Genomic DNA, 25,126 nt, shown 5'->3' with positions numbered 1-25,126 from the left:
GGATGAGAGCAGGGAGACGGTGAAAACCGGTGTCGGCACAAGGCCTACTCCTCGTGAATAGCACCAAGGGGCCCACCAAGCTTAACTTCCGCATCCGACGGACGGACCACCATTAACAGTGTCGCACGTCCTCAGTTCAAGAGACTTTGTGACTTTGTTTTGATGAAACAGATGTGATGATGGTCATTAAAGACCGAAACCGGTATCTGTTAACAAAAAGTTTGTGACCATAGACTTATATTAAAGGAAATTGTGGAGAGGTTTGATATTTAAATCACTACGTTCCTAGTGATCAGGAACTTTACGCTACCACCTCTCCTTCCCTTCTAGCCAAACACGGCAATGAAAACTTTTTCCACCACCAGGACTCGAACCCGCTTACCGCCTGGTCGAGCGCTACGGCACAAGAATGCGTTAGCGATCTCGGCCACGGAGGCGGGTTGCTACATGCTACTGAAATGTCAGTTGCAGAATACAACGCTCTAATTCCAATCCTACGTGTGATAAAAATAATAACCGTTTTGTTTCCTCATACTATTTATTCCTGCGATGTTTTCTGCCAGTTTTATGCAATGACAATGTCAGTGATGTTTAGGTGTTAAGCGATTCACAACTCCTGCAAAAGTGTGTGCCTGGAAAAACTCAAAATCCTAATGTGAGTTACAACCTTCGATTTGAAAACCATCCCCCAAGACAACATTTGTTTGCGTAACTGCTGTTCAAATTGGAGCGATTTTTTTTTACCTCTGGTAAAATTAGAAGATGAAAAACTCTACAGGGAATAGGATTTGCTCTAGGAGCTTTCACACTGTCAGTAACAGGAGAATTGCTGCAGCTGACATTATTGCTGCTCAGTTTGAAAATCAGTAACCAAGAAAGTCAAACAAAGAAAAGAATGCTTGAGGCTCGAGAAGAGAATGTACATGGTTTGCACTACTTCACACAGATTAGGTAAGGTATAATACGTGACAAACATTCTCAGACATTTGATTTAGGTTTCCCGTAGCTTACATTTGGGTAACCTTATGTACCTTCTCCCCAGAAACCACTGACGTTATACAACTACTTAAATTTGTTATGCAACTAGTCAAATTATAATCAATCATTCTGTGGAAGGAATTTTTATTTAATACAACAATAAACCACTTATGTAAGAGGAAAGCCCTATAAATTTGGTGCATTTTTTCACAGATAGTTCCAGAGACGTAAAAATTCTGCAAAAGAAGATACCAAAATTCTATTCCACAGATATTTATAATAATGGTATATCAACACACACACACACACACACACACACACACACATACATACATACATACATATATGTGCTATTACAAATAGTTTGTAATGTTGCATATTGCAAGTAAACAAACAGACAATACCATGTGTCAAAAGAAGAGTCAATAAAAAAATTCACAATTTTGATACCTTCTGCGGCGAAAAGTGGTAACTGAAAGTGTATGTGTTGGTAACTGACGCTGTGTGTGTGTGTGTGTGTGTGTGTGTGTGTGTGTGTGTGTGTGTGTGTTGTTTTGGACAGGGCGAGTTCGAGCTCGATTCCCGGTACCGGAACCACAAGAATGTGCTTTCGGCAGGTGAACGGCGATGACGTATTCTTTGCATCCCGTCCGCAGAGTCGCGAGCGCGCTTAGTTTGTTTACTTCTTCGCCGCAGCTGGTACTCACGTCCGTTGACATTGGGCCACTATAGCTCATTCCTACAGAAAAGCTACCATCAAGATCGTCTTCCAGCCCAACCACGCAAGACCACAAACCTCTGAAATCGAACTATTCATCCGTAGCTAAGTTCAAATACCACCACAGCACATCGTCGGTGTCCACCTATCCATCACAAGTAGCGTCGTCTACGTGAAGATGATCGATGATGAGTTATGTCACGCTGTTGTGAGCAGATGTACGAACACTTTTAAGTTCAAACACTCCAATAGTCACATCGGGGCGGTTACCGTTGACCATCCAGGACTACGATTACGCACACTGAGAGTCTTCGAACTCCCGTTCGAAGTACCATCGGACGTAGTTACCTCAGCTTTCCGACCGTATGGGGCGGTAATTAGCCACGTGACCGAGAAATGAAACACCTTCAAGACATACCAAGTCTCAACGGCGTCCGAGAATTGAAGAAACACGAGCCATCCTACTTAGCCATAGGTGGAAGTCAAGCAATCGTAATGTACGATGGACACCCTCGTACTTGTTCTGGTTGCGGCCAGGAGGGTCACGCACGCTCCGCGTGTATTCAACGTCGGGTTACACAAATTCCGTTAGATGACGCGGCACCACCTCCTACACTCACGGCCCTTCGCCTCAATTACGCAGGGGTGACACGGTCGACCGTCATTACAGACGAAAGACCACTTGGAAGTCATGGAGCGTTAGAATGCAGACCCGTCGCAAGTCCTGAGTTGACCATCGCCATTACAGAGTCACAGAGACTGCAGAAAGCCGCCCCTGGGCTCCACAAGAATATTCGGACGAAAGAATGGAACTCGATGCTAAGGTTGCTTTTCTCCCTGAGGGGGATACGGTGCAGGAACCACACACTCTATCGGACACAGAAACCCACGTCCGCATGTAGAGGTCACCGAGGAAACATAAAAATGCGACGTCGCACACACTCTGACGTTTTCCTCCTGCGGACGTCTTCTCCAGTTGACGACCGGACGGCCAACGAGACGGGAAAAGTAGATGACACAGGATCGCCCTCATCTGTTACTTTTCCTGATTTCGGCACACCCGTTTCCGCTCTCTCGGACAAACATATCACAAGAACAGCGCCCGCCACTGGTACACAACCTGAAACAACTTCGGATTCACCCTTGTTTATTCAACTCGCAAGTATCCTACCGCAGCCATGGTTAACTTACGGACCTTGGGCGGACGACATTGAAGACGAATCTACGCCCGCTGTGGTGGATGAGCAGAGGGATCTCTCCTCCCACACCTTCCCCTCCCGAGTAGCAACAGATGACGGCGCGGACGCGGCCAGCAGATCACAGGCCCCAACTTTTACGGCGACGCTGATGGTGGCCCCCATTGCAGACGACAATCGACAGACCTATCGCTTAGTGCCCACCAACGTTAACGCCATTTGGACACGTATGCAGTTGTCGCTGCTGCAAGATATGCTCAACGCAGCAGATGTTGACACTGTCTTTCTCCCAAGAAGTCTTCGTCGACGACGTCCCGGGTATATGTGGTTAGAGGACTCATATGTCCCACGCCTCGTCAACTAACAGTGGAGTAGCAGTTCTCCTCAGTGTGGGCCTCTAGGCGGACGATGTACGATATCATCCCATCGCCAGAGAAATGGCCGTAACGGTTCTAGACGTCCAGTTTATCAATGTGTACGCCCCTTCCGGAACGAATCGCCGTCGCGACATATCGCTCTTCTTGGCGGAAGGAGTAGCACCGCTTTTTCAGGGCAGGCATGCCGGAGGGAGGGGGGGGGGGGGCAGCGGGGGGCGGGGCAATTTCATTAGCCCTCAAGCACGTAAAAATCAGCTGCCATGCCATTCACCGTGCCCAGAACTTAGGACACTCATCAGCAATCTCCGGCTGGTAGATACATGGGAACATGTCCAAAGAAATCGACCGGGATTCACTCATTTCACGAGTCAGTCGTCTAGTCGCATTGATAGGATTTACGTCTCCCGTTCTCTCGCAGCAACAGTGAGCGACGCGGATGTGTGGCCAGTATCCTTTTCTGATCATGAGTCCTATATATGGGCCACCACGCTTCGTCGTTAACGCGTGTGGCGCAGCTGACATCCCTGGAAATTAAACCTTGCTCATGTCGCTTCTCCAGATTGCCGACGCACCATCGAAAACACGTGGAGTTCGTGCGACCCCCGCTTCTCGACGTATCCTACATCGATCAGTTGGTGGTTAAGCTGCACCAAGCCGACCTAATGGAGAACCTTGATTACGTATGGTTGTGAGACCGCTGCTTGGAAGCGGCAGACCCTCGATTTTTATTTCACCATCCTTCGCGAATGTGCCTTCTTGCCACCCACACCCGAACGACAGATGATAGTTCAGCGTGCGAAAGCACAGATCGTCGCCCATATGTGCCGGCACCTCCAAGGGACGATCGTCGGAGCGCGAACACACGACAGACTCGCAACGGAGCGACCAATCATGTACCACGTCATTCGAGAACGTAAACTGCGAAGACGGGCGCTGATGCAGGCCATCACCACGGTGGACGGCTGTCGGCAGTCCACATAGCGCGATACTGGTCCAGCCTTCTTCGACAATTACGCACGGCGTTATTCTGCTCAATGCTCCGACCCGACGACGGGGACAGGACTCTCAAGATTGATTTATGGCGTTGTCCCAACAGGATTTACGAACTGAATTATTGAACGATATTACGGAAGACGAAGTTATTGACGCCATAGGTAAAGGAGCGGTGAACAAATCTCCTGGCCCTGGAGTTTCGTAGAATTTTTCAGTATTTACTGGCTCCCAAGTAGACAGACATCTGTCGGGAGCTTATGTCCCCCGCAGCCTCCGTAGAAGGAATGGGTCTACCGGTTCACGAACCGAAAAGGTAGCGCTCGAATACTTTACCGCCCGCTGACACTCGTCAACTGCGACATGAAGATATTCGGCAGACTATTAGCAAATTGTTACGACCGAGGCTGGCTCACTTCATCTCACCAGATCAGGCTTCGTTATTGGGTATCAAAAACATCTACACAGCACTGTGTTGATACCGCAACAAAACAGCCCTAGCGAGGGCACGCCGCATCCAGAGAGTGCTGGCATCACTAGATTTTAGCCAAGCTTTCGAGCAAGTGGATCACTTGTAACTGACGTCCGTTCTCCAACACATGCAGTACCCACAGCAATTCATAGACGTAGTGATGCGCCTTCTCCGAGGGGCGAAATCCAAGGTGCTCGTTAACGGGCGTCTCACGCAGTCTCTCCAGATTTTCAGATCGGTGCGTCAAGGCTGCCCCCCGTCGACCTTACTCTATGCTCTGGTAGTGGAACCGCTCCTCTGTGGCCTCCGTCAACACCTCACCGGACTCACCTTACGTGACGTCACATTTCGCCGTACAGTATTATACAGACGACCTGGTTCTCGTACTCCGCAACTGCCATGAAACCAAAGCACTAGAATGGATTGCTAAATACTGTATGGCTTGAGGCAGCTGTCACAACGTCACCAAATCGGTCGTCATGGCCATAGGAGACGCACTGGCCCCAGCGTGTGTCGACCCCCTACAGCTTAGTGGTACTGTCAGATGTCTCGCAATAGAGTTTCACGACGACACGACGCACAGCGGCCCTTAACTACCGCCGCTTATTACATCAAATTCGGGTCCAGATCTCCAACCTTCGTCTGCAGACCCTCGGCATTCTTCAAAGGACACACTTCGTCAATGTTTTCCTTGCATCGTGCCTTCCACACAGAGCTCATGTTCTTCCAATACCGTTACTGATATCTCGATGTATATTAGCGTCAATCGGAGCCTACTTCAGTACAGGCATGCCCTTCGAAGTCAGTTGATTCTCTGACTCTTCCCCCAGAAAGGGGAGGTCTTGGCCTAGTCCATGTCCACGACAGAGCGGTGGCGTGGCTCTGTATGTCAGCTCGCACAACAAGCTGTGGCGCCACCACTCGGAAAGTTTGACGGGTTTGCTCCTGGAGTCGTTAGCTCCGCCCTCCCTTACGCCCCCGCTGACGACGAAAGACACACGCCCACCCTTCTACTGCTTCAGATTCTTTTATAACACAGTTATATCCGTATAGCAGTACCACCGACGAAACAGGCGACGGTGCGGGATATATATCGCGTCCTCCACCAGAGGTGCCCACCAAATATCATGGAGGCCAAAAACCCTCATGTTAGTTGGAAGATGATGTGGCGGACGATACACACGATTGCACTGGATACAGACGTCCTATCCACATAGTAGATCACAGTCAACGGTAAACAAAACACCCGATCCCGCCTCCACAAGATAAACATGACGAACTCGTCTCTGTGTGCAGACTACGGAGTACCGAACACGGACGAGCACCGTCTCAGATGTGGCGCGGCAGAAGACGTACGGTGCTTGGTGCGACAAATTTTATCGTATTATGTACGACTGACCCCGGAAAATAAACCAACGCAGTCACGTGGTTCCGTGGGCACGCAATATAATATTCATTTCACGATGGACCTAAAGGCGTATTCGTCTTTTTGAAGGACCTTCAAGAACGTCATTGGAACATTGTACGGAACCCAAAATATGGACAATATTTTTCTAATTGCTTAGGGAAAGCCTTATGGGACCCTCCACACAGCTGAATCATGAACTGGTAGGAGAAGATACCCACTTACTCAGCTGAAAAGAACACGTCCGATTATCGGTGAAATAACTTACGACATACGTGAAGACTTACCTGGATGATGAAGCGTAAGGAGAGTAGCGACGCACCCTTCTACATCGTGTACGAAACACATTTTCCGTTTCCCCATATATATTACCTCGGCGTACAAAAGTACCGAGATATTTGTTCTGGTTAGTTAGCGCACGATGCGGTGCTAGGTACATTTATTTTCGGTGTGGTTTAAAGGAAATACGGATTAAAAATATATTATAAAATAGAATAAAAAAACGCACGCTTGTGCCATGCCGCTCGACCCGGGCGTAAGCAGGTTCGAATCCTGATGGTGGAAAAAGTTTGCATTGCCAGTATTTGGCCAGCAAGGCGAGGAGAGGTGGTAGGGTAAGATTCCTGATCACTAGGAACATCCCGGTTTAAATACCAAACCTCTCCACAGTGTCTCTTGAACTGAGGACATGTCACACTTCATCTACATCTACATATACATTTATACTCCTCAAGCCACCCAACGGTGTGTGGCGGAGGGCACTTTACGTGCCACTGTCATTACCTCCCTTTCCTGTTCCAGTCGCGTATTGTTCGTGGGAAGAACGACTGCCGGAAAGCCTCCGTGCGCGCTCGAATCTCTCTAATGTTACATTCGTTATCTCCTCGGGAGGTATAAGTAGGGGGAAGCAATATATTCGATACCTCATCCAGAAACGCACCCTCTCTAAACCTGGACAGCAAGCTACACCGCGATGCAGAGCGCCTCTCTTTCAGAGTCTGCCACTTGAGTTTGCTAAACATCTCCGTAACCCTATCACGCTTACCAAATAACCCTATGACGAAACGCGCCGCTCTTCTTGGGATCTTCTCTATCTCCTCTGTCAACCCGATCTGGTACGGTTCCCACACTGATGAGCAATACTCAAGTATAGGTGGACCAAGTGTTTTGTAAGCCACCTCCTTTGTTGATGGACTACATTTTCTAAGGACTCTCCCAATGAATCTCAACCTGGCACCCGCCTTGCCAACAATTAATTTTATATGATCACTTGACAACTTGATGGTAGTGCGCACGATGGATGCCGACGTTAAGCTTGGTGGACCCCTTGTGCTATTCGCGAAGAGTAGGGTATGTACCGGCACCGGTTTTCACCGTCTTCCTTTTCTCATCATCATACAACACAAACATTACACTACCACACACACACACACACACACTCACTCACACACACACACACACACACACACACACACACACACAAGTATTATTACAAATAGTTTGTAATAGTGCATGTTGCAAGTAAACAAACAAACAATACAATGTGGTAAATGAAGAGTCAATTAAAGAAATTCACAATTTTGGTACCTTGTGCGACGTGAGGTGGTAACTGAGAGAGTGTGTGTGTTTTCTGTTGGACAGGGCGAGTTCGAGTGGAGCAAGGCGGTGCAGGGCCGCGTGCTGTCGGGCTTCTTCTACGGGTACGTGGCGAGCCAGGCGCTGGGCGGCTGGGCCAGCGACCGCTGGGGCGGCAAGCGGCTGTTCGTGCTGGGCAACCTGCTGCAGTCGGTGGCCACGCTGCTGCTGCCCGCCGCCGCCCGCCTGCACCACGACGCGCTCTTCGCGCTGCGCCTCCTCCAGGGGCTCGTCTGCGTGAGTACCGCGCTCCACGTCTGCGTTCACGCTCAAGTGTTTGGTGAAGCTGAAAGGGGTCTATTAGACGCGCTTTAAGAAGACGCTGTGGCAGAAGTAAAGCTGTGAGGACGGGCCGTGAGTCGTGCTTGGCTACCTCAGTTGGTAGAGCATTTGCCCGCGAAAGGCAAAGGTCCCGAGTTCGAGTCCCGGTCCGGCATACAGTTTTAATCTGCCAGGAAAGTTTCATATCAGCGTACACTCCGCTGCAGAGTGAAAATCTCATTCTAGTCGAGCTTTCATTTAAATAGTAGCCCTTATCGCCTCACATCTAGTTTAGTTTGTGTTATAATGTAATGTACAATCGCCTCTCACAACTGTGTTTCCTTTCATATATCAGTGAACACCCAGAGCCTCGGGCAAGGCAGGATGCAAATGTGTTATTTTTTTTTACCACGATACAGATCCGTCCCCTTTCCTCATCTTTCTATCTCCTGTTGTGAATCTTGAGTGGTTTTTAAACTCGTAATGCTCCACAGCTTCGAAAGTGAGAGATGTACGGTTGGTGCTCTACTGGACTTGCGTGCCTTCACTTCGCAAAGGGGTTATTAGTACCTAGACTATAGCGAGGCTAATACGATAGGTGATATTATTCACGTATTCACGTGGAATTTATTTCGATGACTTATTTTAAGTAAATATCAGAGGGTCTTATGCACTCACTTTCTCCTGCGCTGTCCGCTGAGTCACGTGGTTCCGTTCTTACGCGTGTAGTCTCTAAGAGGGGGGTACATCTCTATTGGATGGTTTGCGATGCACCCGCTTTGATTGACGTGACCTTAAACTCTCTTCGGATCAATATTCATTATCAGCCGATTACTTCGATCGGCAGCCACGTGCGTAGATGATAAGAATGGATCTCCCTACCACAAAATGATGATGAGTCAAGTTATGTAATGAGGTAGTATAAAAAATGGGGAGATTACCACAGAGTGTGTCGATTAAACTGCCGTCCAGAAAAAAATTACTATTTTGCGTGGCCTCTCACCCATAGGAGTGTAGATTCAAGTATGGCACATCTCACGGACGGTAAGCCACCTAACATTCGCAGAAGAATGAAAGATGGACAATTCGTGGGACATTATCATTACTTATTCTGGGAATTTATTCTTTGCCGTTATGATTCCCTTTGAGCAACATGTAATGATCACAATGTTGTGTTGAATAAGACGCGCTTGCGTTCACCTGTTGGTCTGGTACAGCCCCATTATTAATAATACTTTTCGTAATGTTTCTCGTTGCCTGCAATTTATCTGTCTTCGTTGTGCCAGTTGCCCAATGCGTGTTCCTATTTCTCCTCCAGCGTTTAGAACATTTCTTTCCATATTGTCGGGAAACAATGAATGTCCATGCGTAACTGTGAAATTAGATAATGCTAAAAACCCAAGAGGGAAGTATATTGGACTGCATCTCAACATTCGATGCCCATGAAATCACGTACACATTCAATTAAAGTTGGTAGCACTATAGGGCTAATTTAGTGTTACTCTGTATCATTCAGTGTTGTACACACCAAAAGGCAAGGTCAATTATATGTGCAGATCACAAATGCGTTTAATGTTCATGAGTCCCCTATCGCTATGCTTGTCCACATACTTTCCTTGAAAGTATCAGGAGCTCGTAAGGAGCCACGTTCTGGGCCCTCATGGACAGACAGTTGTTTCCCTTTCTTGGTCTGGTTAAATGTTTAGAAAATTCATCGGGATTTCTTTCTAAAAGTAATCTGTATGCCTCATCTATTCTATCCTATGTCAGGTCGTTATCCGATACCAGCTAAATATTCCTAGCTAGATATACTCTCTCTCACACACACACACACACACACACACACTCACACACACATTAAAAGAAGAGAGGGAGCTTTCAAAGTGCTCATAGAACACCTTTCACGCTATTTCTCTACCTTACCACTCTCGAAGAGCAATAGAAACTGTTCTGCCAATAAAACCCTGTCTTTGTTTCACTTTCCCTACAAAATTTTACTTCGCACTACAACCTTTAAATTTATATGGTTTATTGCGTAACGGAAATTCAACGGAATTTTTTTAGCACTCGTGTGGAGGACCTCCCATATTTTACTAATCAGTGTCAGCTGACATGTATCTCACCATGCAGATATCATGTCTAAGTCAATTTGCAATTGGTTTTGATCTTCTGACTACTCTGCTAGACAAAAAAACTGCAAACAGTCTTAGAGGGCTACTCAGAATATCTCCTAAATAGTTCATATAGATTAAAACCAGCGAAGGGGTTATAATACTGCCTTGGGGAATCCCAGATATCACTTCTCTTCCACTCTGTGGCCTCCAGTCAGCTACTATGAAATGTGACCTTCCTGGCAGGAAATAACAAACCCAGTCGCACAATTGAGACGATACTCCATAGTCACCCAGTTGGGTTAGGAGATTCTTGTGAAGGGCGGTGGCAAAAGTCTTCCGGTAATCTAAAAATATGGACTCGATTTGAGATCCCCTGTCGATAGTATTCGTTATTCGTGTTGACTAAAGAGCCAGTTGTCTTTCAAAAGAACAATATTTCCTGAATCCCTGTTGGTTATGTGTCAATAGATCGTTTTCTTCGAGGTGTTTCATAAGGTACGAACACAATATGTGTCCCAAACTCATAGTGCAATGTCAATGATATAGGCCTATAATTCAGCGGATTACGTCTACTTCTTTTCTTTAATACTGGCATGACTTGTCCAACTTTCTCGGCTTTAGATACGGATCTTTGGTCGAGCGAAGGGTTGTGTATTATCACTAACTATGGATTTATTACATCAACATATTCTCAGAGGAATCTAACTGGTATACAATGTGGACCAGAAGACTTGCCTTTACTAAGTAACTTAAGGTGCTTCGCTACACTGAGGGTATCTACCTCTAAGTTACTTATGTTGGTACCTGTTCTTGATTCGAATTTTGGAACATTTACTTCCTCTTCTTTCGTGAAGAAATTTCGGAAAATTTTATGTAGTAACTCAGCTTTAGCAGCGCTGTCATCGGTAATACTACCACTCCTATCCTACAGTGCAGGTACGGACTGTTCCTTACCGCTGGTGTTCTTTACATACGATGAGAGTCTGCGAGATTTTGAGACAGAGTTTCTCGCAGCGAAGTTCGCGCTAAATTTGGAGCTTCTGTAAGACATTATCAATCGTGGGCATTTTACGTTTCATTTAAATTTGGTATGCTTCCTTCGTTGCTTTTGCAACAGTATTCTGACCTGTTTTGTGTGTCATTGGGGAACTGTTCCGCATCTTATTAATTTTCTTGGTATGAAACTCTCAATTGCCATCAGTACGATTTCTTTAATTTAAGGCACGTTTGGCCTACGTGTAAGTTGCTATTTTGGGCATCAACAAAATTTTTATCTGCTTTTTAAGTAGAGATATTTTGCGTTCATCTTTGACGTATTTGTATATTATGGTATTCAGTCTTGCTACAATGACCTTGTAGTCAGTAATAACTGTATCCATCATGACGCTCTCTATTTGCTCAGAACTTTTTGTGGCTAAGATGATAATGATGATGAAGATGATATTTGGTTTGTGGGGCGCTCAACTGCGTGGTTATTGGTGCACGTACAAATTCCCAGACTGTGCACCGTCCAGTCTCGCCACTTTCCGAATGATGATGAAATGATGAGAACAACACAAACAATCAGTCCCCGTGTGAGGCGGCGGGTGGAATTTATTGAGAATATATGTTGTTATTTAAATGTAGAGTCTAATGTAGAAAAGATGTATTTCCCGGACGATTAGCAACATATGTGGGGCGGCGGGTGGAATAATTGTTTATAAAATGGTTCCTATTATTTATTTAATGCTGTTGTTTGCCGTTCTCAACACTGGCTCTCTAACTACAATATTGGCAACCAGAAAGTGATTAGCAAAACGTGAAGCCTGTAATTAGAATTCCTAGTGCCCACTTCATCTGAGAAATACACTTATAGCTACAGCTTATAGCTCTGAGGAATTAGGAGATTGTCTGGGATTCATAATCAAAAACGATTCTGTCTAAAATGTTCACTATATTCTGAAAGTCACAGACCAAAAAAAAAGAATCCACACAATCCAGCTACCAGAGCAGATCAGAGTCTAATGCGCTGATGCAACTATAACTGTTCGAATTAAAGGTTTAAGTGAATGCTCGCCATAATTTGATGATAATGTTCATCAAACGCCACACTAAATAATGGTAGAATGTCTGTCCCGCAGCGGCACGTGAAAATACGACATACGCAGATTGAAGATAGATCATTAAAGTCATCCCAGAATTAACACTTCACTCGAAAACGATTTCATCGTTACGCGTATCCCGAGTAACTTATTACGGCATCCGAGGCTGTTTATAGCAATGATACCGACGCGACGCGACTCCTGGCACAGATGGTGCGCTAGTCAGTGTCTGGAGAGAACTGGGGCCTTTTTTCCTTGCACAGCGTTCTTATACACTCCTGGAAATGGAAAAAAGAACACATTGACACCGGTGTGTCAGACCCACCATACTTGCTCCGGACACTGCGAGAGGGCTGTACAAGCAATGATCACACGCACGGCACAGCGGACACACCAGGAACCGCGGTGTTGGCCGTCGAATGGCGCTAGCTGCGCAGCATTTGTGCACCGCCGCCGTCAGTGTCAGCCAGTTTGCCGTGGCATACGGAGCTCCATCGCAGTCTTTAACACTGGTAACATGCCGCGACAGCGTGGACGTGAACCGTATGTGCAGTTGACGGACTTTGAGCGAGGGCGTATAGTGGGCATGCGGGAGGCCGGGTGGACGTACCGCAGAATTGCCCAACACGTGGGGCGTGAGGTCTCCACAGTACATCGATGTTGTCGCCAGTGGTCGGCGGAAGGTGCACGTGCCCGTCGACCTGGGACCGGACCGCAGCGACGCACGGATGCACGCCAAGACCGTAGGATCCTACGCAGTGCTGTAGGGGACCGCACCGCCACTTCCCTGCAAATTAGGGACACTGTTGCTCCTGGGGTATCGGCGAGGACCATTCGCAACCGTCTCCATGAAGCTGGGCTACGGTCCCGCACACCGTTAGGCCGTCTTCCGCTCACGCCCCAACATCGTGCAGCCCGCCTCCAGTGGTGTCGCGACAGGCGTGAATGGAGGGACGAATGGAGACGTGTCGTCTTCAGCGATGAGAGTCGCTTCTGCCTTGGTGCCAATGATGGTCGTATGCGTGTTTGGCGTCGTGCAGGTGAGCGCCACAATCAGGACTGCATACGACCGAGGCACACAGGGCCAACACCCGGCCTCATGGTGTGGGGAGCGATCTCCTACACTGGCCGTACACCACTGGTGATCGTCGAGGGGACACTGAATAGTGCACGGTACATCCAAACCGTCATCGAACCCATCGTTCTCCATTCATAGACCGGCAAGGGAACTTGCTGTTCCAACAGGACAATGCACGTCCACATGTATCCCGTGCCACCCAACGTGCTCTGCCGGCCGCGGTGGTCTCGCGGTTCTAGGCGCGCAGTCCGGAACCGCGCGACTGCTACGGTCGCAGGTTCGAATCCTGCCACGGGCATGGATGTGTGTGATGTCCTTAAATTAGTTAGGTTTAAGTAGTTCTAAGTTCTAGGGGACTGATGACCACAGCTGTTAAGTCCCATAGTGCTCAGAGCCATTTTTAGCCAACGTGCTCTAGAAGGTGAACGTCAACTACCCTGGCCAGCAAGATCTCCGGATCTGTCCCCCATTGAGCATGTTTGGGACTGGATGAAGCGTCGTCTCACGCGGTCTGCACTTCCAGCACGAACGCTGGTCCAACTGACGCGCCAGGTGGAAATGGCATGGCAAGCCGTTCCACAGGACTACATCCAGCATCTCTATGATCGTCTCCATGGGAGAATAGCAGCCTGCATTGCTGCGAAAGGTGGATATACACTGTACTAGTGCCGACATTGTGCATGCTCTGTTGCCTGTGTCTATGTGCCTGTGGTTCTGTCAGTGTGATCATGTGATGTATCTGACCCCAGGAATGTGTCAATAAAGTTTCCCCTTCCTGGGACAATGAATTCACGGTGTTCTTATTTCAATTTCCAGGAGTGTATATAAAGCCGCGGTGCGGACGGCTAAGGGAACGCCTGATCAAATCGGCTCTCCCGACTAGCCGCTGGGCTAGTAATGCACCGCTTTAAGTTATCGAATAAATCATTGCTTCCTTTGCTGATGGCCGATGAAGCTCTCAATTTAAATGTGCAATCAGCATACAGGTAAGTAATCATAATAAAAGTCTGACATGGCTAAGTCAAATATTTTGGGCGAGAGAATTGATTTAATTACTCTACATGCAGTAGACGAGCTCTGAACTTGCCCTTTGGAGATACGCTATCTCTATAGTTTTATAGTTATTCAGTTGAAACTTCTCACATCTTTATAGTTATAGCGGATCTCCCTTCTACTTAAATTTAAACATCCTAGCCTTATTTATTCGCTTACTTAATCTATCTTGCTTCCTTAATTTTTAAGATAAAAACCAGAAAATCATGAATTTCAACTAAAATTTTAATTTGTGAGATCCAGAATACTGTTTCTACTAAATTATTGTTGTGTCTAGACAAGACAACCTAGACACAATGAGAGGAAGCCGAAAGGCACGCGCTAAGCTAAAGCAGGATATAATGAATGCTATAAAGAAAAGTACGTAGCTTCTGGAATACTTAACTTTAATCCATCCTTTTGGTACATCTGGAGATTGTGGCGATACAAGTGAGACTCCATAAATACATGCAATAAACTACTAATGGCGCCTTTCTAGGTCGTAGCCATTGACTTAGCTGAAGGCTATTCTAACTATTGGCTCTGCAAATGAGCGAGGCTTCGTCAGTGTAGTCGCTAGCTACGTCGTCCGTACAACTGGGTCGAGTGCTAGTCCGTATCTCGAGACCTGCCTTGTGGTGGCGCTCGGTCTGCGATCACACAGTGGCGACACGCGGGTCCGACATGTACTAGTGGACCGCGGCCGATTTAAAGCTACCACCTAGCAAATGTGGTGTCTGGCGGTGACACCACAATTATTATGCAAAAGGAATCTAAATATAAATTTTTAAGTTTCTAGCTCTTTTCTGTTGCGCCAATGATTTTTACTGAAAAACGTCCAAATTTCGAAAATGGTTAAAGTTATTGAACTGATAGTCAACACATATTGATTTAGTATTACTCCTGACATGCTAGAAACGTTTCAGGTTATTTACTTGATTTCTGAAGTATTGCACAACATTTATGACGTCAGAGCTAGTTACTGCAGACTGGCTGGCACACAATGGAAAGACTGATGTGAATTTTATACGGCGTGAGTCGGCTGCTTCCCTACACCCGGGAGGAGAAAATCAGCGTCCCGGCCGGGAATCGAACCTGGGATCCAATCTGTGGTTAAGGGGTTTAGTATGTTATTATTAACAATTTACATTTCCTTTGGACTCCTAAGACCGGCCACGGTGGTCTCGCGGTTCTAGGCGCTCAGTCCGAAACCGCGTGAGTGCTACGGTCGCAGGTTCGAATCCTGCCTCGGGCGTGGATGTGTGTGATGTCCTTAGGTTATTTAGGTTTAAGTAGTTCTAAGTTCTAGGGGACTGATGACCACAGATGTTAAGTCCCATAATGCTCAGAGCCATTTGAACCATTTTTTGGGCTCCTAGGCTATTTTCTCAAAACAATTTTCTGAGAAAGCATTCAGACCACTTTCAGATTTGTTTTTGGATCTATCACCGTCCTTAAAGTGGGCTATGTCTAGCCACCTGTGCGTGTTAAAAGTACATTCTTACTGCATATTCGTGCCATAGCACCAGAAACCGAAAATTATCATGTCATTACACGAGACGGCTTTCACTGTTACTGAAATGTGATATAAAAAGTGAACGTCACATACACAAATTAATATATCAGCGAGTACAGTGTTATGGAAATACTGATTTAGCTGAATCATATAGGGTAAAGGGGTGAGTATTTTATTGTACGTTTAATATTTGAAATATTTCAGTTACGGAGATATGTTGTTGTTGTTGTGGTCTTCAGTCCTGAGACTGGTTTGATGCAGCTCTCCATGCTACTCTATCCTGTGCAAGCTTTTTCATCTCCCAGTACCTACTGCAACCTACATCCTTCTGAATCTGCTTAGTGTATTCATCTCTTGGTCTCCCTCTACGATTTTTACCCTCCACGCTGCCCTCCAATACTAATTGGTGATCCCTTGATGCCTCAGAACATGTCCTACCAACCGATCCCTTCTTCTGGTCAAGTTGTGCCACAAACTTTTCTTCTCCCCAATCCTATTCAATACTTCCTCATTAGTTATGTGATCTACCCATCTAATCTTCAGGATTCTCCTGTAGCACCACATTTCGAAAGCTTCTATTCTCTTCTTGTCCAAACTATTTATCGTCCATGTTTCACTTCCATACATGGCTACACTCCATACGAATACTTTCAGAAATGACTTCCTGACATTTAAATCAATACTGGATGTTAACAAATTTCTCTTCTTCAGAAACGCTTTTCTTGCCATTGCCAGCCTACATTTTATATCCTCTCTACTTCGACCATCATCAGTTATTTTGCTCCCCAAATAGCAAAACTTCTTTACTACTTTAAGTGCCTCATTTCCTAATCTAATTCCCTCAGCATCACCTGACTTAATTAGACTACATTCCATTATCCTTGTTTTGCTTTTGTTGATGTTCATCTTATATCCTCCTTTCAAGACACTGTCCATTCCGTTCAACTGCTCTTCCAAGTCCTTTGCTGTCTCTGACAGAATTACAATGTCATCGGCGAACCTCAAAGTTTTTATTTCTTCTCCATGAATTTTAATACCTACTCCGAATTTTTCTTTTGTTTCCTTTACTGCTTGCTCAATATACAGATTGAACAACATTGGGGAGAGGCTACAACCCTGTCTTACTCCCTTCCCAACCACTGCTTCCCTTTCATGTCCCTCGACTCTTATAACTGCCATCTGGTTTCTGTACAAATTGTAAGTAGCCTTTCGCTCCCTGTATTTTACCCCTGCTACCTTTAGAATTTGAAAGAGAGTATTCCAGTCAACATTGTCAAAAGCTTTCTCTAAGTCTACAAATGCTAGAAACGTAGGTTTGCCTTTCCTTAATCTTTCTTCTAAGATAAGTCGTAAGGTCAGTATTGCCTCACGTGTTCCAGTGTTTCTACGGAATCCAAACTGATCTTCCCCGAGGTTGGCTTCTACTAGTTTTTCCATTCGTCTGTAAAGAATTCGTGTTAGTATTTTGCAGCTGTGACTTATTAAGCTGATAGTTCTGTAATTTTCACATCTGTCAACACCTGCTTTCTTTGGGATTGGAATTATTATATTCTTCTTGAAGTCTGAGGGTATTTCGCCTGTTTCATACATCTTGCTCACCAGATGGTAGAGTTTTGTCAGGACTGGCTCTCCCACGGCCGTCAGTAGTTCCAATGGAATATTGTCTACTCCGGGGGCCTTGTTTCGACTCAGGTCTTTCAGATATAGGAATTAGTATTTGCTTTTAAATGGAAACAATATGCTTTTCTAACGGTATTGAAAGTTTCTGAATGGAGGATAGTCGTAAAGCATGTGCTAACGGTGATAATGAAATATTTTTTTCAAAGAAGTTGGGAGCTGTGCTAAATAAAGCAACGAAATCTGATGACACTGCGTTTCTTGAACCTCATTTACTTTCATTGCCTAACAGGGCTGAAATTGCACTTTATGGGACATAGCGGTTTCGCGTTCTACTCATATTCCAGCATTTTTCTCGAAATGTTTCCCAGTATAGTTAACGATGTATTATACCATCGAACTTCTCATTCACTGTCTGTCTAATTCAATTATAAACGACATGGCCCAATTTATTTAAATACAGTTTCTTCTATATGTGCGTAGAGAAAACAATTTAGGATGTTAAGCGTACAACAAACTACTCGCTTCCCCTATCTCATAATATCATTTATTGCAAACCGAATTTTGGTGTGTGCAAATGTTGCGAAAATTTTAGGGTTTCCACGTTTATTCTCAAAATGTGTACAGTCTATAGGCTGGTCAGAAACCGTGTGAAAAGCATCAGCAGAAAAATGTGCCTATAGCCCTTCACGCATGTACCACTTTCCATGACAATGAGTAAAATTTGAGCGAAATTAGATGCTTCCTACACATGTGGCAGTTTGTCTGGGAGGCTTTCTTTATCGCAGAAGACGTGCCAGGGTGGTCGGCACTGTCTTCCGTTGCACTGTATGATGATAGCACCATGGCAGTAGGCAGGTATTGGACGAGTTTCTGGACCACCTTAGCAATATCCATCAAAATATTGTTTTCACTATGAGAATAGAGGAGAATGGTTGTTTCCCTTTCCTGGACGTTATAATAAGGAGGAAGGCAGATGGTGCACTAGGGCATTCAGTATATAGAAAAAAGAAACACACAGACCTGCATGTAACGAGCTACCACTATCCAGTACAACATGAAAGAAGTATTCCGGAAAAATGGGTATAGTGAAGTGCAGATTAATAGCGCTTTCAAGAACAGACAAGATACTAGAAACCGGAAAGAGAAAGGCGTAGACAAGAGACTGGTTTTCCTTCTTTACCCGGGACCGCCCCAGCCAAAATTGCTTGGATACTGGAAATAACCAGCATAAAAACCATTTTCAGACCACCGCTAAGACGAGAAAGTTGCCTCGTTCTATGAAAGACCCACTGAAAATGAACGTACTGGGAATATACAGCGTCGCCTGCTGAAGTGGCCAGCGGTACACTGGGTAAACGCAGCGCTCTATTCCGAGACGCTGGGAGTACATGAGGCATGTGGGACCGGGACTGTCAGAAAAATCAGCTATAACAGACCATAGCAACAAGAAAGACTATACGTTTGACTTTTAGAACAGCAAGGTGCTTTGACGTGCAACCAACTATTAGGATATCGCTAGGACGGGTTCGCAAAGTCTTGTCAACAGAGACGAAGAATCCCAACAAAGAATCCGGCGATAGTGGCAACACGACGAGAGCGCGACCAGCGCCGTCCAAATTGCAAGACGTGCCCGAAATGCCAACACAGGAATGCGAACGGATCGCCCGCTACTATCTCCATTGCTGCCTCACCGCTCTCCCGCCGGTCGGACAGTACACGGCCATCTGTAGCCAGTTGCTCGGTCACCATTGACCAGACGTTTTCAATTGGTGAGAGATCTGGAGAATGTGCTGGCCAGGGCAGCAGTCGAACATTTCTGTATCCAGGAAGGCTCGTGCGGGACCTGCAACATGCGGTTGTGAATTATCCTGCTGAAATGTAGGGTTTCGCAGGGATTGAATGGAGAGTAGAGCCACGGGTCGTAACACATCTGAAATGTAACGTCCACCGTTCAAAGTGCCGTCAATGCGAACAAAACGTGACCGAGACGTGTAACCAAAAGCACCCCATACCATAACGCCAGGTTATATGCCGGTATGGCGATGACGACTACACGCATCCAGTGTGCGTTCACCGCGATGTCGCCAAACACGGATGCGACCATCATGATGCTGTAAACAGAACCTGGATTCATCCGAAAAAATGACGTTTTGCCATTCGTGCACCCAGGTTCGTCGTTGAGTACACTATCCCAGGCGCTCCTGTCTGTGATGCAGCGTCAAGGGTAACCGCAACCATGGTCTCCGAGCTGACAGTCCATGCTGCTGCAAACGTCGTCGAACTGTTCGTGCAGATGGTTGTTGTCTTGCAAACGTCCCCATCTGTTGACTCAGGGATTGAGACGTGGCTGCACCATCCGTTAGAGCCATGAGGATAAGATGCCTGTCATCTCGACTGCTGGTGATACGAGGCCGTTGGGATCCAGCACAGCATTCCGAATTACCCTCCTGAACCCACCGATTCCATATTCTGCTAACAGTCATTGGATCTCGACCAACGCGAACAGCAATGTCGCGATACGATAAACCGCAATCGCGATAGGCTACAATCCGATCTTTATAAAAGCCGGAAACGTGATGGTACGCGTTTCTCCACTTTACACGAGGCATCACAACAACGTTTCACTAAGCAACGCCGGTCAACTGCTGTTTGTGTATGAGAAATCGGTTGGAAACTTTCCTCATGTCAGCACGTTGTAAGTATCGCCACCAACCTTTTGTGAATGCTCTGAAAAGCTAATCATTTGCATATCACAGCATCTTCTTCCTGTCGGTTAAATTTCGCGTCTGTAGCACCTCATCGTCCTGGTGTAGCAATTTTAATGGCCAGTAGTGTACAACAGGGAATTTCGTGTAAATTTTATGAGAATTTAGAGTCCTAGTTTTAAGAACCACTTCAGCTGTATTCTGTATTAAGGTACATTTAGAGTTTAATACAGCTAAGGTAAACATGTAGATGTCGTGTGGCATTCTTGGCTGGACATAATACGGTTGGGGTGACTGGGTGTAGCCACCGGTCGGAGAGTGTGTTATCATTAACTGAATCATCTGTGGAGCAAATTGTGGTCCAATTTGAAACAAATCTATCGGGTAGTGAAGTGCAGCTCCTCTCAAAGGTCCAGTGCGGGCTGTAATGGCCGTATGGCAGCCAATCTTAGAAGATATTCTAATGCAGTGACGCTGGAAAAAAATTGGTTCCAGTTTTGGCCACCGGTTGCAAATCTGGTGCGGCGAACGAAAGACAGACGTATAGAAATGTTTCCACATGTAGAGGTTCGAATCCTGCCTCGGGCATGGATGTGTGTGATGTGCTTAAGTTATTTAGGTTTAAGTAGTTCTAAGTCTAGGGGAGTGATGACCTCAGATGTTAAGTCCCATAGTGCGCAGAGCCATTTGAACCATTTTTTGGGATGTGAGCAGGAAAGGTAAAACAAGTGAAAAAGGCATAATGTTGATTTTATTATTAACCAGCACTTCTACAATTTTTTCAACATGGGCACCGTAGACGTCGACAAAGTACAGCGCCAGTTTTGCACCTTGTGGCCAAAACTGGAACTAATTTCTTGAAAGAATAAATCGATTCGGCATTGACGCTTTAGCGTATTTAGAAGTTTCGCTGTCACACTGGACCTTCATGGGTAGCTACACTTTAATTATAAGCATCCGGTATATAGAAGAAATACCGACATGTAAACTATCCAGTCTGTCTGAATTTTGCAAGCGGAACGATCTAAAATTGTCAAGAGAAAAGGGAAGGCTTACGTTTCCCAAAAACAAGGTGGAATCCTAATTCATATAACTTTTTAAAAAAAAAAAAGCTAGACATCACAGCGGTATCTCAGTCCGCATCAGGGCGCTAACGTAACTATTTCTCTAAAAATACCGGGTGATCAAAAAGTCAGTATAAATTTGAAAACTTAATAAACCACGGAATAATGTAATAGAGAGGTAAAAATTGACACACATGATTGGAATGACATGGGCTTTTATTAGAACAAAAAAAAAAAAGTTCGCAAAATGTCCGACAGATAGCGCTGGACAGCAAAACTACTACCGTGACGGGTGAGAGGTACGCCGATATGTTACAGAATCGCATCTTCCCCAGACTGGCTGATAAAAATGTGCTGGAACGTACGATGTTTATGCAGGATGGCGCTCCACTTCATATTGCTAGATGCGTGAAAGATCTCTTGCGCGCGTCGTTTGGTGATGATCGTGTGCTCAGCCGCCACTTTCGTCATGCTTGCCCTCCCAGGTCCCCAGACCTCAGTCCGTGCGATTATTGGCTTTGGGGATACCTGAAGTCGCAAGTGTATCGTGATCGACCGACATCTCTAGGGATGCTGAAAGACAACATCCGACGCCAATGCCTCACCATAACTCCGGACATGCTTTACAGTGCTGTTCAAAACATTATTCCTCGACTACAGCTATTGTTGAGGAGGGATGGTGGACATATTGAGCATTTCCTGTGAAGAACATCATCTTTGCTTTGTCTTACTTTGTTATGCTAATTATTGTTATTCTGATCAGATGAAGCGCCATCTGTCGAACATTTTTTTAACTTTCGTATTTTTTTGTTTCTAATAAAACCCCATGTCATTCCAAGCAAGTGTGTCAATTTGTACCTCTCTATCTATATTATTCCGTGATTTATTCAGTTTTCAAATTTATACTGACTTTTTGATCACCCTGTATATATTGTCTTCGAATTGCCCCGCTTTCTTCATTAGCATACAGTCTGCTGCTTGCGAACTGACCTAGACGTTTTACCCCTCCTGCAGTTTTCTGCGGTTCACTACAAATATCCCTGTCGTGCTGTCCCATTTGCGCTGCAGAAGACTGGGAGGGGTGAGGGTGGGGGGAGGGGGGAGTAGGTGCGGAAGCGAAACGCAGCACTGCAAAGACTTTCAACTTCCTACATTCCCTCGCCTTCTCCACTTTTTTAAAAACATTCTCTTCTTTAGCTCGTACGTGCGCGGGCGTGCTCCGGCCCCGAAGGCGTGGAAACGCGAAACTAATCTGACGGCCGGCCGGAATATTCCGCATAGCCCCATAAATTAGCGGACACCTTTTGTTTTGCGGGCGGGTGGACGCACGGGAAGCGACTTGCGGCGTGCGGCGAGCTCTGAGCAGCGGGCCGGGGCGTGCCGGCGCGCCGTTTTCGCAGCGGCGCGTGCCTCCGTGCAGGGAGAGGGCGAACTAATCTCTTTTAATGGGGGCATGGCGTGACGCGGCCGCCGCCTTCCGTGCCCCGCGACACTGCCGGCTGTAAATTTCTTTCTCCGCCGCGCAGTCTCTCCGAGTGGCGGCCTGACAGAGCACTTCTGTGTGTGTGTGTGTGTGTGTGTTTGTGTGTGTGTGAGAGAGAGAGAGAGAGAGAGAGAGAGAGAGAGAGAGAGAGAGAGACGTCTTTCGCCAACACCAACGGCAAGCCTGACTGACCTCGGGTAATCCCGAGACAGAGGCATAACGAAGTGACGACAAATACACCCACGCTGGTAACATCTGGTGGTAAAACGTTAAAAAAAAGTTTTTATGCTACCCTGATCCTGATGACTTGCACAGGATGGGGTTTGTGGATTCCAAAAATCTTTCTCAGTACTCTCTTAACGCCAGGAAACACCTGTGTAATGGAGTAATTTTCCGTCCGTTGTCGGAGCTTCCGTGGTGCCGTGCGAAGCCCCACTCACGTCCGATGCAAGAAAACGTGTACTAAGACACAAGGGTTCAAAATGGTTCAAATGTCTCTAAGCCTTATGGGACTTAGCATCTGAGGTCATCAGTCCCCTAGACTTAGAACTACGTAAATCTAACTAACCTAAGGACTTCACACACATCCATGCCCGAGGCAGGATTCGAACCTGCGACCGTAGCAGCTACGTGGTTCCCGACTGAAGCGCCTAGATCCGATCGGCCACAACGGCTGGCAGACGCAAAGGCATTAATGGCGGTAGCTCCCAGTGGGCATTGATTTAAATCAATGGGGAAAGTTGAAAACTTCTGCTGTACGGGAATTCGAACCTGGGTCTCCTGCTTACTAGGCAGATGCGCTGACCATGCGCTATCTGGACGCAGTGGTCACCGCAGCTGCGCGTACTTCTCTAGCACGCCTCTCGTCAGGCCAACATTTTCAACTTATCCACACATTACTGATGCAGTGTCCCTTGCCCATTATCTTCATTAGTCGCGATATTTCGCGTAAGAGTTCGAGCATTCTGCGCATCTGCAGTGAAGTGATCGCTGGCCGTCCTCGCCTTCATTATACAGGGTGGTCCATTGATCGTGACCGGGCCAAATATCTTACGAAATAAGGGTCAAAAGAAAAAACTACAAAGAACGAAACTCGTCCAGCTTGAAGGGGGAAACCAGATGGCGCTATGGTTGGCTCGCTAATGGCGCTGCCATACGTCAAACGGATATCAACTGCGTTTTTAAAAAATAGGAACCCCCATTTTTTAATATATATTCGTGTAGTACGTAAAGAAATATGAATGTTTTAGTTGGACTACTTTTTTCGCTTTGAGATAGATGGCGCTGTTATAGTCACAATCATATGGCTCACAATTTTAGACGAACAGTTGGTAACAGGTAGGTTTTTAAATTAAAATACAGAACGTAGGTACGTTTAAATATTTTATTTCGGTTGTTCCAATGTGATACATGTACCTTTGTGAACTTATAATTTCTGAGAACCCATGCTGTTACAGCGTGATTACCTGTAAATACCACATTAATTCAATAAATGCTCAAAATCATGCCCGTCAACCTCAATGCATTTGACAATACGTGTAACGACATTCCTCTCCACAGCGAGTAGTTCGCCTTCCGTAATGATCGCACATGCATTGGCAATGCGTTGACGCATGTTGTCATGCGTTGTCGGTGGATCACAATAGCAAATATCCTTCAACTTTCCCCACAGAAAGAAATCCGGGGACGTCAGATCCGGTGAACGTGCGGGCTTCGACGACCAATCCACCTGTCATGAAATATGCTATTCAAAACCGTTTCAACCGCACGCGAGCTATGTGCCGGACATCCATCATGTTGGAAGTACATCGGCATTCTGTCATGCAGTGAAACATCTTGTATTAATCGGTAGAACATTATGTAGGAAATCAGCACACATTGCACCATTTAGACTGCCATCGTTAAAATGGGGGCTAATTATCCTTCCTCCCATAACGCCGCACCATACATTAACCCGCCAAGGTCGCTGAGGTTCCACTTGTCGCAGCCATCGTGGATTTTCCGTTGGCCAATAGTGCATATTATGTTTGTTTACGTTACCGCTGTTGACGAATGACGCTTCGTCGCTAAATAGAATGCGTGCAAAACATCTGTCATCGTTCCGTAATTTCTCTTGTGCCCAGTGGCAGAACAATACACGACGTTCGAAGTCGTCGCCATGCAATTCCTGGTGCATATAAATATGGTAAGGGTGCAATCCATACTGATATAGCATTCTCAACACAGACTTTTTGAGATTCCCGATTCTCGCGCAATTTGTCTGCTACTGATGTGCGGATTAGCCGCGACAGCAGCTAAAACACCTACTTGGGCATCATCATTTGTTGCAGGTCGTGGTTGACGTTTCACATGTGGCTGAACACTTCCTGTTTCCTTAAATAACCTAACTGTCCGGCGAACT

At 46.1% G+C, this 25,126-nt stretch overlaps 1 protein-coding gene across 3 annotated transcripts in view; it reads left to right on the top strand.

The window, feature by feature from the left end:
- LOC124612734 (uncharacterized transporter slc-17.2-like) overlaps positions 1-25,126 on the top strand; it is a 507,667-nt gene that overhangs the window by 361,078 nt on the left and 121,463 nt on the right. For all 3 annotated transcript variants that reach the window (XM_047141112.1, XM_047141110.1, XM_047141111.1), the window contains one exon: positions 7,778-8,008. In XM_047141112.1, the coding sequence (XP_046997068.1) occupies positions 7,778-8,008 (231 nt within the window). The remainder of the gene's footprint in view (positions 1-7,777; positions 8,009-25,126) is intronic.

This window comes from Schistocerca americana, chromosome 4, assembly GCF_021461395.2.
Source record: "Schistocerca americana isolate TAMUIC-IGC-003095 chromosome 4, iqSchAmer2.1, whole genome shotgun sequence".
Lineage (NCBI taxonomy): Eukaryota > Metazoa > Arthropoda > Insecta > Orthoptera > Acrididae > Schistocerca > Schistocerca americana.
This window is presented reverse-complemented; position numbering and strand designations above follow the sequence as displayed.